Below are 15,285 nucleotides of genomic sequence, written 5' to 3'. Positions count from 1 at the left end.
CGCTTCAAACAGGAAATTATAGTTATGCGTTACAATGAAAGCCATATCGTTTCAAGTTCACGTTCCTAAAATTAAAAACTGTAAAATCAAAAACTATCATTTTGTATCATAAAAAAAAAAAAAAAAAAAAAAAGGCGAATCCTTTCTAACGTGATATCGCCTAATTCTATGACATACGCTGTTCAAAGGGTTCGGAAAACTCAACGAAACACGCACATACTCAACAAGATGGAAGACATTGAGGGCTAATAACTCGCTCGGTGTTCACAAACACAGCCCACACTGAGCTCCTAGGATCCATCCATTGCTTATGAAGATGGACATTTAATCATCTCACAGAGAAACGACAGAAATTAGAAAAATGAGTTTTCCAGCCACCGCTGCAGCAAGCGACCCACGTTTTGGACACAGAGAGAAGTCAGAAACGGGGGAAGGACTTTGCCTGGACACGGGTCTTTTCTGCATCGGGAAGCTGGAAGGCACTTTACAGGTAAAGACTTGCAGCAAAAACAATGTCCCTCTTGATTTTGGTAATCCCTGCAAACACACAGTCAAAAGGGGACATCTTAACTTCGGTGAACATTGTTGAAAATATAAACATTTAAGCGCTTCCTCTTGGGTTCTCAACCCTTTTCTTTTTTTGGGGCCCGTGGCCCAGCATGATCACTCAGGCTCTTTTTTATTAAGTCACAGGGCGCAGGAGGTAGCTCCAAACGGGTTGATAGAAATGATCATATTTCAAACCTATATTTCCCACAATTTTCATTGAAAATACATAAAATATCGCAGAAGTGTCCTGTGACCCCGCGGGGTCAACGTCTGCTCCGTCAGCTACTGAAGCAGAGATGCGACGCCCCCCAGCAGTTTAGCGGAACCAAGACCCACAGCGGTTGGAGGTTTGGGTTTTCTGTTTCTAAATCCGGTTTTGACGGTTTCTCACCTTCGGCGAACTTGTTCTCCAGCTCCGTGTTGCCGATGGCCTTGGCTGCGGAGCACATCTGCCTCAGAACCTCCTCCAAACGACGCATGCAGCGGATGATGCTTCCTACGGGGAGACAAACACCGCTTTACCTGTATATTAAATACAAAAAACGGTATTTATCTTCTTTCGTCATGCGCGGCCGTGACGTCACACACACCTTCAAAGACGTCGGTCATCTTGCAAATCTGGGCGAAGGAGGCTCCGTTGGCCCAGGTGTAAACGACGTCCATCAGGTGGGGCTTGAACTGGTTGAGGTAGGTTTCCTCGTCCACCTCCAGCTTGGCGTCCGCCGACACCTTGGCGATGCGCTTGGCACACTCCTGAGGAAGAGCACGCCGGAGGAGGGACCGTTGGGCTGAACGCTCGCATGAAGTTTTTAAAGCAAAAAAAAAAAGAATAATAATAATAAAAATAACAACTTGGGTCTAGTACGAACGGTTCTTTGAAGTCATACCTGCATCTGTCTCAGAGGTCCGGCGAGCTGCTCGGTCAGTTTTGGCATCTCGCTGGCCTGGAAGGCAACCATAACAATATTACCCGAGAACTGTTTAATGGGCCCCGTGACTTATTTGACTGACTTACCCCGTGACCGTATTTATTCCGTTTTTGATTTGATCCAAATTTTATTTTAGTAAAACATTAATGTATCCGCACGTGTTACTTATTGTTCGCAAACGGAAATTAATTGATTTCAAGTAGTGATATTCGTCATTTTAATTTCTTTTAAATTTTTTGAAATGGCGTAAACTGACGGGACTTATTTAATTTTGAATATTCAATAAAAAATATTATACGTCTACACGCCTTGATGATGTCATTCTCTATAAGAGCCGGCTCATCAGTTGATTTTAAGCTCAGTAAACACTGATAATATTTGAAATTGAAATCTTCCAGGACACGTTGACAATGATGTGTGATGTGTGTCATGTGATGTTTGTTTCAAGTTTCTTCGACACTTGACTGTTAACACCGATGCGCACACAGCTGAAGGAATTTAATGCGTCAAAGAAAAAAAACAAAAAACTGGTTACCTCGGTGAAAAGTGCAGATCTTTTCATTACACTCAAACACAGTGGGAACCACTTAAAGTGATCACCTCCGTCCGGGTCAAATTGATCACTATAAGCGGATGATTATTATGACCCCCCCTTCCCTTTTCCTTTATTTCTAATGCAAATAACCGTCTAAAAGTATCAATGGCTCTGCGGAGCCTGACATGGGACGCACGGGGCTTTTTTTGTTTCCTTCAATTTCGGAAACGGAGGAAAATATATATATATTTTTTTTAATTTGGGGTGAGAAATGAGAAACGGCTGCTCCCTCTCTGTTATGCTTTGACACCACTGCTGCACACTTATAGCATTTTTAAAGGAATGATTCTGTCCCAAGCTTTTTGACCCTCATAAGCGGTTTCCATTGTGCTGTGAAATAATTCCAGCGTACAAGGATGTCAAGGCAAGACTTTTCCGTTTTTTGGTTATTTGTATATATCTTTACTTCACTTTTTATTCAATTTAATTGTATTATTATTCTCCAATAATATTTAGCTTTTTATGCCAATTGCCTGGAGAAATGCACAAAACCTCACCAGAATTCCCATTATATGTAAATGCAGCTGGCGAATAAAACAGATCCAGAGGCAGAAAATAGCGCAACGAATATGCTGAAAGCAGCTGCTGCTCTCTAAACCAACAGCACATGGAGAGCAGCAGCTGCCACATGCACCGTGCGTGTGCATGACAGAGTGAGTGGGAGGGAGAGAGAGTGAGAGAGAGAGTGAGAGAGAAAGTGAGAGAGAGAGAGAGCAGAACAAGAACAAACACACAGGGAATAAGGCAAAGTGGTTCTGTCAGTCCAAAGCTCTGTTCTGGCGCTGGAGTGAGCGGCTGCACAGCACCCGGGCAGAGCAGGCGGCTGCACGGAGCCAACGCCGCGGTTTGTTGGAACGCTTGGACGCGGGGAGCGACGCCTTAAGTCAAACTACTTCATTAGGAAAGACAAACATTTCAAACTCAAGTTTTTTGTTTTAGCCGAAGACTGGAGGCCATAAAAGGCATTTAGGAGCTCAGATATGTGGGGAGGAAAACAGGTTCTCTATCAGCACGCGCGCGCTGTAAAAGAACGTGTGTGTGTGTGTGTGTGTGTGTGTGTGTGTGTGTGTACGAGTATGACGGGGGGGAAATACCTTAAAGGAATGACAGTGTGTGTGTGTATGTGTTTGTGTATGTGTGTGTGTGTGTGTGTGCGCACGCACGTTTTCCTGGAAGACGAAGCAGGACAGCAGCGCCGTGGCCTGCTCTGCCGTCAGGTCGTTGAAGAGGCCGTTGAACACCATTTCAGTCAGGAGCAGCTCATCAGCGCTGCAGAGACAAGCACCGCACAAATAAAAAAAAAAACTGCACGTGTCGAGTCCGATCACATTCACAAAGGTCGATGTATACAGAGATAAACAAAAACAGAATTTGAATAATTTGCCGTGGTGTTTTGGTTTTTGCCGCCCATCGTCCTGCCTCCTAATCGGGGTATTTTTGAAACCCTCGCGGGCGGGGGTTCCTTCACACCTGCTGATTTCACAGGCCACCCTTCCCTTCATCTCGATGACGTCCGACGGCGTGGCGAAGCCGAGCCGCCGCAGGACCCGCTTCCTGCACTTCAGCTTGTCCATTTGCAGCACCGTCCGCGCCTTCTTCAGCTCCAGCTTGGCAGACCTGACGTCCGCTGCGATCTGAGACAAAGAACACAGAGTAAACTCATTTCAGCCCGAATATAATTATGTAGAAGTACATTAAATGCACTTTAATAACTACCAGCTATTTCACATTGAAGGGCCTGCCAACCTTGGGAAAATACTTTGTGTGTACAGTGTAACAGGGTCTCTGTTGCGTTTGAGTTACTCCAGCTAAATGACTCCATCAGTTAGTCACACCGTAGCGTCTCGTAACGAGGCTCATCACAGCGTATGCAAGCTACGACGGCTAACTAACTATATCTATCTATATATATATATAGTAATTTATGTCATTAGGATATACGCCTTGAAATGCATCATGTCGTAAAGTTACTGAACATGTTTACCAACGACGGATACACTGATTGCAATTTCCTTGGCTGATTCCTATTCCAGATTATTATTTTTATTTTTTTTCTTTAAGTTTGACCTGCAGATCCAGATCTGCTGCGCGTCAACGACAAACACATCATGTGATCTGATGACCCTCACGTGACAGGACAGCTGCACATACAGACTACACTGCAATTTTTAGTGACCACAATAGTGAGATTGCTGATTTTGACCCGGTTTATTATTCACTAATGGAACAATAATAGAACACGGAACTGTCACTGAGTTCCAATAAAACAGGATATGGGACTGTCACTTAATTACAGTATAACTCAACCTGTGACTCTCACTGAGTTTTAGTAGGACTCCACATATAACTAACCGGAGATGTCCAGTTCAAACTTCAAATCAAAGTCCCTTTTAACTTTAAGTGCAAATATACATTTATATTATATTTATATGGTAAATTTGCAAATAAATTGCAATCATACAAAAAAATAAACAAATTAACTAAATGAATGAACCCTTCACACTCTTGTTCACTGAAGTCCTCCTTCGCTCACTGTGCATTAAATCAGCGGAATAGAATTGAACGACTCGTTTTACTGAGTGACTCGTCAACCAAAAAATAACCAAAAAAAAAAAAAAAAAAAAAAAAGAGTCAAACTTTTCATCACGAGCAGAGTGACGCTGTGACAGCGGTACACAGTCTGCACATTGTTAGAATATTGACAGGTTATCATAATCATAATTGATAATAATTGATCTAATCTTCTTTGATTACCTTGGAGTACCTCCAAACAGCAGACATTCTTTCTTTCACTCTCATTTTTGAGCGTTAACTACATTACATTACGTTTGTACCGGGTTGGAGTATGGGAGTATCTTTAGGAGTACAGTTCATGAGAACGGTATTGGCCGTGTACATTTGACCGCCACAGATTCTGAAAATATATCTGACGCTGATCGGCCGGTGAAAACCGGCCAATTCCGGTCATCCGGCCGATCGATCGGTGCAACTCATGTTTTGTATGCTAACATTACGGTCACATTTTTGTGCTTTTATTATAACTCTCCCACTTCCCATTTTACCTCACAATGCAGCGTTACACTTCGGTGGATAGTAAAGTAGCGCTCAGTGCTCTGCCTATCAGTGGATGTTGAGTGAGAGGAGAGGGATTACAGAGTGGGCTTACAGAACCACAGGTCGTAGCATCTGGTCCAATCCGAGGGATGTAGTTTAAATACTCAATAAATGCACGCTATTGTTTTCTATGGAATTATTTCCGTCATTGAATCACACACACAATGCAGTACCCTCCCCGCTCATTTATCTGGCCCCCAGCCACACCCACACCCACACACACCTTCGTTTAACTTACTGCTGAGAAACGGTAGACAGCTTTCTGAACGTTTCAGTTTCAAAACAGGAGGTTGCGGCCGATTTGTTAGCTGTGGGCGTGGTATATTGAAGTGGGCGTGTTTTAGAAGGTGTCGCCTCAGCTCTTTCCCAGATGGCCATCCAGGGATTGGAGATACTAATAGAAGTGAAGGCTAATCCCTGACTATCACCACATCAGAGTAATCTGCTCCAACATGACAGACCCACACCAACACAATACAAACAATGCTTCATGGATTCCTTCGTTGTACCAGCAAATGGCACTCTTCCAGGAGTGTTTTTCTTAGTAGTATTTAGAATACCATTGGTAAATAACAATTTTAATTTTGCCCAAATTCAGGCTCCAGGAAGTGCTATCTTAATGTTTCCCAATAATATGTTTTTAATATCAGAGGAATATTAAAGATTATTTTAATTTGCTACTGCATAATTGTATTTTAACAACAGATTGATAAGGTCAATTATATTGACGTAATTCATAAATTACTCCAAATCTGTTTAAAGCAAATTCAGGCCAACTGTAATTTGTGTCCTCAATTTAAAATTACATCAATAACCCAAATTAATTTCATATGGTAAGCATATTTGTCAACAACTGTGGCTGTACTTTTCTATAGTTAAACTTACAGAAGCTTTGTCTGTACTGGTACAGCCACTTCCTAAATGTAAGGACTTAGCTAATCAGCATTGTGATGTTAATCGCGCACACACACACACCCACACCCACACACACTTCCTCACCAGGGCTTTCTTTTCACAGAGTGAGTAGACGGACTCCAGGGCGGGGTCACTGTGCAGAGGGTGGGAGTACATGCGGTGTTCGAAGGCTTCCACCTTCTGAATAACTTTCTTTAGCGAGTGATCTTTGATGCCCATGTCGTCCACTGGGTCCAGCAGAGGAACACCGTCTGGAAAACGCTTCTGCACTTCCTGAGAGGGAGGTGAAAGGGGAACAAACAATGTGAACAGGGTTTCCCGTTTCCTGTTTGTCGTTCCTCTTACACAGTTCGCTTCCCTCGAGGTTGTCGTGCTCGTACCTGTATGGATTTAAGCATGAGCTGTCTGTTGTCGTAGGGCCGCAGGTCTTTGGGAATGTAGAGACGGACAGAGCTGATGGAGGTCAGGAGATGCAGCATCACCGGGACCACCTGGTACAATGATAACGCAAATGAAAATCGCCTTAAATAACGTCCACACCCAAAATGGAGAATGCATATTCACAACAGGGGGTACTTGGCGGCCCACCTGCATCTCTCCCGTCTCCCCTGGGGCGGCGGGCTTGGCGGCCTCCGTGGCGGCATCCTTCACGCTCTCTTTACTGCAGTGGACCAGAACCTCTACCACGTACAGCGGCTCCGCGTCGGCCGCGGCCTAGACAGCCAAACGAAACACAGGGAATGCCAATCCATTTTTTCGTTGCGGGGAAGGTGGCCGCGTGGCGCAACACGGACGCAAACCGGCAAAAACGTAAACCGGTGACCGATCGGGCGGTTCCAGGGGTCCGGCGTGTCTCGGGGCTTCCCCTCCGCATTCAGTACGTACAGCAACATAAAGAGCGTGCATGTGGTGGTGTGAAATGAACATACCTTAACATTGGACTTCTTTGAGAAGTTCACGACGACTCCCCATCCAAAGTCAGCGTCACGGTGCTTTACCTGTTGAACGCCACAGCCTCCTCTTTATAAACGTGAGCAGCGGTTATGAATGCGTTTCACTCGTTGTGTCTGGGCGTGCGAGAACCATACCTTGACGAGCCGCCCGGGCTGTAAGAAGGGCAGGCAGTATTTGGGCTTATGAATGAACTCCTGGATTTCCTTGCCCAGCTTGGCCAGCTGCTGCCGGATCTTATAGTAAGTTATGACACTTTCCTCGTTGGAGATGTCGATGCCGTGGTACTGCTCCTCCAACTTCTTCACCTCTACGCGGAGAAACCAGACACGTGACTTCTTCAGGCTGACAGCCCGAGCGGTCGCCAAAGTCCATTCATGGCAGTGAGGCGACGCAGTATTCACATTTTTACAGTGCAAACACCAGATGTTTTGGTATGCACAATATGATTAAAACAAATTAATTATTATTCATTCCTGATTTTGTCAGGATTGGTTATTTTTGGGGGATGGGATGCAAGTTGTTACAATGCATAAGTGACATCAGGGAAAACCCACCAGCTGGCTCAAACCATCAAATGTATAGAGAAATACTCTCCTCTAATCTCCTCTAATGAGAACTTTAAAACTAGATGGAATCACGCACCAAGAGGTTGGATGATACTTTTGCCTTGGACGGGGGAATCCTGAAAAATACGAGGTAAAATGCAAACATTCAGTAGAAAGTCGCCACGTCGGCCGACTTACTCTCCACAACTCCGGGCAGAGCCCTGTAGTGCTGGAACTGGTAGAAGGATTTCTCCAGCATGTACTCCGGGTTGATCTCCTCCACGCGCAGCAGGTTGAGCACCATGTTGTAGGTGAGATGGAAGGCACTGTTCAGGGGGTCTGCAGAGCCCTGCACCACAGAGTAGGGGGTGGACAGATAGATAACAGATAAACCAACAAATAGGAACTTCATAAAACTCCACGGGGAAACAACCTCATCACTCTGATTGGGGTGATGGGTCAGAACAACCGTCTGAACCCGGGGAGCAGGAGGGGATGGAAACTGGGGGTAACAAGGGAATTTAAAGATGACGACTCTCTGGTGCATCACAAGTCTGAGGTGCTTGAAAGGTCACCGCATTGAATAAATCCTTTAACCGGAAGCTATTTTGGTGTGCAGATCTTGCAGACTTTTTTGATCCAGCACCTATCCAATTTGGTATTGGAAGTGTGTGTGGGTGTCTTTTTTTATTGCTTTGTTAGGGATCGAAACTAGGACATTTTATCTCGGATCGACGGCTCAAGAATAGAGACATTGTTCTATCCCGGCATTAATTACAAGCCACCCACAGGCGTCCGGCTAGATAAGGCCACAGCGTGTTCTCTGGTGAACATTTGGACGAGACTCTGAAAGCAGAACTGTACAGCCAGTTCTCTTGAAAAAAAGGAAGTGATAACCGCCACCTGATGCGTCGATTGCTAACAAGTGTCCGGACATTCAAAGTCAAATAAACGACGACATCTTGCAAATTGCCAGTGGTAGCTTTATCGCACTGTATCCATCATACCTTGAGCAGCTGTTTACCCACAGCGGGGCTCATCTTCTCATCCGCCATGAAGATGACGATCCCCCTCTCGTCCATCCCTCTCCTCCCGGCGCGGCCGGACATCTGGATGTACTCACCTGACGTGATCTAGACCACACGGGCAAAGACAACAACACAAAAGGGGTGGCTTTGCAAAGGCTGCCATTTTAATTGAAATAAAAGTGCACATTTGTTGTTCTGATCGACCGCCAGATAGGCAAACTAATCCGGCTAAATGACAACTACCGTACCATGGCTGAATATTGCAGTAAAAGACACATTATAGTGGATTGCAAAATATCAAAAGCTAAGTCCATCCAGGCCTGTACAAGTGAATCTCTAGTAACCTTTAATTTTATATAGAAAATAATACCATGGTTTGAAGCTAATCCCAGTATTTCCGGCACCACACAAGGATTTGATAAAACCACATTTTGTTTTTCCGTCTTTGGCTAACAAACATGGAAAAAATTAAGATCCTTTTATATCTGCGTTCAAATAACCCCGGTTTACATCGGGGCTCTTGACTCAGACACCGGAACTGAGTGTGATAGAAGGAGAGAAAAGTGCTGCAAGTGAGCGTGCCTGCGTGGAGCTTGGCAGCGTCCGAGGCTCCAGATGTTCCTGATGAACTTCTCGGTCGAATGTTCTTGCAGTGAGGTTTTGTGCAACCATGTGCACACGAATGTTTATGAGCAAGTGTGTGTGTGCCTCTAAACTGCAGGTTTACATGCACGGAGTAAAAGATGAAGGGTCCCTTTTAAGTGAGGGCAGTTTGATCCATGGCCTCGGACACAATAAACAATATGTGACTGTTTATGTGACAATATAAACGGGACAGACAGCGCGCCTTATAAAGCCTCTCAGCAGCGTGGCTCCACTGGACCAAACTTAAGAAGAGTTTCCAGGGTTTTATATACATAAAAAAGGCGTTATGAGAAAACAAATTCCCATTATTATGTGTATTATTACATGTGTAGGAACTCACAGATTGTGGTTTTTTTTTTTTTTACTTACAAAGCGGTGAGCTTTTCCATCAAACTTGCGTGCGCTGGTGAAGAGGACAGTGCGGGCCGGCATGTTGATACCCATTGCAAAGGTCTCTGTAGCAAACAGGGCCTGCGGAAAAAAGAATCGTCATGGGAAATTGACGTCCTTATGTCAATAATATTCCCCATCAGTTCTTATTAGTCTTGTCTAGTTGTTTTTTGATAGTTTTACAGAAAAAAAGTATTTTATTGCTGGAACTTAATATCCCAAACTCTTGAAGCTATGTCAAAGCGAACTGCATGTAGCCATCCTTAAACCTCCAGGATTAGTAAAGCTTCTTTAATACACACAAATGCTGCACAAGACAACTAATAAGACACTAAGTGGAGTACGCAAGTATCAAAGGCCAGCACGTTTTCGTCACAACCCCACTGGGTAATAATATACTATAAGAGTCTGGTAAAATGCTGCTCCATGGTGAAGTAAACTAGTTAAGGCGCTGGAGCCCCCTAGTGGATAAACACAGTAGATGCCATTACTTTAATTAATATAATTAGTCGCAATCTGAATCTCAAAATGTGATATGAGGAACCTGTCAAACAAAAACTTGATTAAAATCTGTTCCAAGATCTGTACAAAACAAACAATCAATCCAACAAGTAAATGAGGTAACAAATACCAGAGATACAAGAAATGTGAAGTATTAGGTTGGTAGGATTCTGAATGCCAAAGAATAAAAAATACTGAATATCAATACCAATAAACCCCCCCCCCCCCCCCCACCCCCCCCCCCCAAAAAAAAAACCGTTTGATTTATAACAATAATATAAATATTGAGAAACCTAGTGAGCCTTAGTCTAGGCAGCAGTAATTCATCCCACCCTAGGTCATAGGTCACATAATAGTAAAATGAGCAACTTGCTGTGATTGATGTACAGTGATTATTTTACCTTGAGCAAACCTTCAGAGAACAGTATCTCTATGGTCTCCTTCAGGATGGGTAGAAGGCCTCCGTGGTGAATACCAATACCCCTCTTCAATAGAGGCAGCACATGTTCCACCTGGACAACATACACATCACCCATTTTATTTATGTTTATCACCACTATTATAATTAATGAATGAACATCAATAGTAAAAATGAATGGATTTCTGTGAGAAGACCATTGGGGACAGGAAGGGTAACAATGACAATTGTATGTCTGCCAGAACACATTTTAAGTTTAATTGAACAGACTTGAGTGCCTTTTATGGCGTGTGAAGATTTCTTCCAAATATAAACACTTTCTTCCTCAGGACAAGGTTGATTTCGGTGAATGGATCCCATGAACACTGCACGTGATCACTACAGGAGTGACATTTGTGGCATGTATGTGTTTGTTTCCCCCAAGGCTCTTTAATTGTCCTGCCTCAGACTACATGGCTATCAGGTAGTAGGGGTGTTTTAATGTATCACAAGGCCCAAAGGAAGAGTAAACTATTGTTTCAAAGTGTGACGGACTGGACTGACAATAAATGACATGATGTAAACAATCACGGAGAGAAATACAAAAACTGTTCTGACCTGTGGCAGTTTCTTGTCCTCATCAGAAAGACAATCAATGGCATTGTTGAACACTTCCTCAACCAGCCTTTTCTCCTCATCTGAAGCCCAAAAATAAATAAAAAAGGGAGGGAAGCAGTATACGTGAGCGTTATTCCACAGAACTAAACTAATCACTAAAATAAAAGCGATTCCGAGGAACGATGCAGACACAAATATACGAGACCAAAGAAAGTTTATAAAAACCACAACTCCCAATTGTAAGAATATATTGTCATTTAGTGAGCATACTGTCATCAGTGTAATCTGAATAAAGTGCCAAACTGTCCTTTATTTATATGGAGCAGCATTCTAAACCTGCTTCCTAGCACCAGTCAGTCCCTGGAGTCGGAGGAATCATTAGCATCCCACAAACGAAGCTCTGAATTTATGTGTCAAATGGTGTGAGAGAGACAAGACTTGAACTGGTGTCACGCAGAGAAGAGAGACAGTTAAAGTGGGAAAGGGGGAGAGGGCCTACGTGGCTCCCAGCGTGACTCTGAGTCCACACAAGCAACAGCTTCACATACAACATTCAAATGATTTATTTGAGGCAAAATTCCCAAGAAAATCTAATAAACAACATCCATTATTAACAGATTAATAAAGAGCTGATGTCCATTCATAATAAGCCTCCTAAACCCCTGTAGTCTGCAGTAAAACCTGGTACCGGGTAGACACTGCACCTCATCTGTTAGAACAGATGTTTGCTGACAGAATACAAACAACTCTCAACCAATAGATAAAAAAAAGACCCTTCAACAGACACATTGTGCATTGTGTGTCAGAACTAACTAAGCCTCCCTTAGTATGTGTGCCACTTAGATCAAGATGAAGCCATCATTTACTGCCATGAATATGGAAAAAATAATAATGTATTTGATGTATTTAATGTATGTGTGGTAGACCAAGTGGGCGTGGTCAAGCCGCCACTGCAGACAGGTGGTGAAGGCTCCCATCCTGTGGCTGCCCAGCTGCTGGGGATCGGGCGGATCAAGGGAGGACATCCCCTGATTCTTCCGATCCCAGACCAGGGATGGGTGCTTGGAGGAGACGCTGCGCAGAATGAAACCTGCACCGACAGGACTAAGCCCTGAACTTATGTATATATGTATTAATACATGTGGACTCTTCTGTTATTTTCCAGCGAGCCTTTTTGTTTTCCCTTTTTCCCCACGTGCTACAGTTTGGTTGGACGTTTCAATAAAATAAATGTCAAATGGCGCTACGCTGCCCCCCCCCACCCCCCTCATTCCCTGGCCCTGGGCCGAAACACACCACTACAACATGTAAACAGAGCAGCAAACAGGATTAGCAAAGGTCTTTTTAATGGCCTATTTTATTAAAGAGAAAAAAACAGAGGAAGAAGAACTTGACCACAGACAGGTCAGATGGTAAGCAGCAGAGTCCAATGCGGGAAAAAATAAGCCCTGACCCTTACCATAACCGAAACCACACCATTCATGTTTAGAGTTCAACACAGATGCTATGTCTTTGTTAAGATTGGCCATATTACACAGAGTAAGTAAGGTAGTGTAAGAGACAAACACAGACCCATGTAGGCAAAGATGCACTCACCGCCATTGAAGTCCAGCTTGGATACCTGCAAAGCGTAGGCTTCACACTCTTTCTTACTGAAGCTGAAAATGATAACAGGCTGGAAGTTTCTCTCCATGATCATCTTCACTATTTTAAACACACTGGAAGGACCTGGGGAAGAGTATCAAACACGCTCTTTAAATAAAAATGAAGAACTTAACACAACACCCATCAACACAGCAGCCACACGCACTGCCAAACACACCTTTCGTTCCCCCTTTACGTCCCTTTGGGTCCCACTTGGCCCCCCCGGTGCCGCCTCCAGAGTCCCCAGCGTCTCTCAGCACCTGCATGGCCGTGTTGAAGTTGTCTTCTCTGAAGTCCCCCTTGAGAGCAGATACGTAGAGCAGATGAGGAAAAAAAAGTCACTCTCATGTACCCATCACTCCAAAATGAGACTTTTCTAAAAACAACCACCCAGAGACATACACTCGAGAAGTGTTATTTTGTAAATGTCCTCACGTTCTCATCCACAACCAAGTGGAGTCCATCGCCCCCTGCTGGAAAGACATAGTGCTGAAGAGGAGTGGGACGGTAGTCTGTGTAGACCACGTGACAGGGCTACAGGAATACGGGGAAAGAATATTCATAATTAACGATTTATAAACAGACTGAATTAATTCAAATAAACCACACATGGAGTGACTCTTCCAGTGAAGCTTTTTCCAACTCACCTGCTTGTGAAGGTGGCAAATCCACTCGGCAAACTGTTTGGCATTTGGGATAGTGGCCGACAGGAAGACATAGTGGACATTGTCAGGGAGTAGGATGATCGTCTCCTCCCAGACAACTCCACGCTCTGAAACACACAAAAAAGACAGGGAAATGTTGTTTTATCTCTTCATCATCATGACAAATATGGACATAGTGGGTATCATTGTGTCAATGTATTATTATTATTATTATTTATTATTATTATTTTTTGATCATACCTGCATCTCTCATGTAATGGATCTCATCAAAGACGACCCAGGCCACTTCCCTCATGATCTCCGAGCCTCTGTACAACATGCTCCTCAGGATCTACAATGTCAGGACACCACGTCACAACTCACTTAATAAACCCAGCTCAAACCACCAGCGCGCCACACTTTCAAGCCATCGCCGCCGTCTCACCTCTGTGGTCATGACAAGGCATGAGGCGGTGGGGTTGATGGTTACATCTCCGGTCATAAGTCCGACATCCTGAAACTCCTCGTACATTTCTCTGTACTTTTGGTTGGATAAGGCCTTGATGGGGCTGGTGAAGATCACCCTCTGCTTCTCCCTCAGTGCCAATGCGATGGCATACCTACGCGGAGGGGACAGGCGATACATCAGTAAGCTCTCAGGGATCTATGCAGTTCTCTTTGCCAGCTTAATTCTGTTTGGGTTCACAGTGGTCTATAGTCTATATCGGCTTAGTAAGATTGTGAGCCTGGGGGACAACGTGTATGGGATGCCAAGCAAACACAAGCACCTTTTTCCACCGTCAGAACTTATCAATGTGCACTTTGAAAGTTTCTTTCCCAATTTTACGTGTCATGAGAGAGACACTTTCAACACCGAATAATTAGGGCATTTTTTAAGTGCTTAAGGCAAAGGGTAGAATTTGCCTTTACAGCAACGGCACTCACTCAGCACAGACAGTCTTGCCAGCAGAGGTATGTGCAGATACCAGTACAGACTGGTTGTTGTCTATACACAGGAGAGCCTCTCGCTGAAATGGATCCAGGATAAAGGGGTATTCCTACAAGAGAAAGAAGGAAGATTCAAAATGACTTTAAATAAGCAGCATTCTGCTCTAATGTTTCATACTGGCACTTTGTGTGCAGTCTCTCCAACTGTTTCCAGCGTAACATTTGTACCTTGGCTGCTTTTCCAACTCTGGGTTTCAGCGGCACGTACTGGGCACTGGCAGGCAGAGCCACCTGTTTGCAGGCAATCCAAGCTTAAAGGTATTGAATTTACAAAACATGAAGACTTAAAATTGATAAGACTATTAAGGTCCTTTACCTCATGAGTGCATCCTTCCACAGTCTCAACTTGCTCAATTTTTACCTGGGGCATAAAGTCTGCAAGACTGAGGGGAAAAGTCAAAACAATTTGAACCATACAAATCAATCTCACAATTTTGTGAAAAGAAGCAAGAAAAAGGAAGAAAATAATAAATAAAAATAGTTGAAGTAATGCGTTGGCAATGATACATACAAGAGACAAGTGTCTTCAATTGCGTTACTAACACAACATCACTTGTTCAGTGACGATAACATACATGAGGGACATTGATAAGACTGCGACAACTTTCTCACATTCGACACGAGGGTGGGGATTGAACCTACTTTACGTCATGGGAGGATGCGTCGTGGCGGGGTTTCTTACTGGAGACCACCTCCTCCTCCTCCTCCTCCTCGCCATTGTTTTCGGCCACCCTCTTGGCCCTGGCGGTGTCCACATCATGTTTATCAATGGGTTGAGTGCTGACAGAGCAACAGACAGAGTGGGAGTA

General features: G+C 44.0%; 1 protein-coding gene across 1 annotated transcript; it reads right to left on the bottom strand.

The window, feature by feature from the left end:
* Positions 1-186: 186 nt before the first annotated feature.
* On the bottom strand, positions 187-14,853 carry mtrex (Mtr4 exosome RNA helicase). The gene is made up of 25 exons (XM_080017788.1): positions 14,793-14,853; positions 14,645-14,707; positions 14,414-14,526; positions 13,914-14,088; positions 13,730-13,820; positions 13,472-13,596; positions 13,260-13,358; positions 13,003-13,123; positions 12,777-12,908; positions 11,181-11,260; positions 10,567-10,677; positions 9,644-9,745; positions 8,609-8,734; positions 7,800-7,950; positions 7,191-7,363; positions 7,032-7,100; positions 6,691-6,816; positions 6,483-6,593; positions 6,187-6,375; positions 3,544-3,707; positions 3,237-3,342; positions 1,437-1,493; positions 1,140-1,302; positions 941-1,045; positions 187-537 (listed from the first exon to the last, which is right to left on the bottom strand). Exons 1-25 carry the CDS (start codon positions 14,844-14,846, stop codon positions 485-487), a joined length of 2,859 nt encoding a protein of 952 aa, XP_079873914.1. The 5' UTR covers positions 14,847-14,853; the 3' UTR covers positions 187-484.
* Positions 14,854-15,285: the final 432 nt, after the last annotated feature.

The sequence above is a fragment of the Zeus faber genome, assembly GCF_960531495.2.
Source record: "Zeus faber genome assembly, chromosome: 17".
Lineage (NCBI taxonomy): Eukaryota > Metazoa > Chordata > Actinopteri > Zeiformes > Zeidae > Zeus > Zeus faber.
Note: the sequence above shows the minus strand (reverse complement) of the source record. Positions and strands in the feature narration are given on the sequence as shown.

Excerpts from the sequence above, each read along its gene's own strand:
- mtrex (XM_080017788.1), bottom strand. The coding sequence starts at position 14,846 with ATGCCCCAGGTAAAAATTGAGCAAGTTGAGACTGTGGAAGGATGCACT. Across the intron at positions 7,101-7,190 it reads AGCCCGGGCGGCTCGTCAAG|GTAAAGCACCGTGACGCTGA; the intron begins GTATGGTTCTCG and ends GGCGTTCAACAG. Across the intron at positions 6,594-6,690 it reads GGGAGACGGGAGAGATGCAG|GTGGTCCCGGTGATGCTGCA; the intron begins GTGGGCCGCCAA and ends TCATTGTACCAG.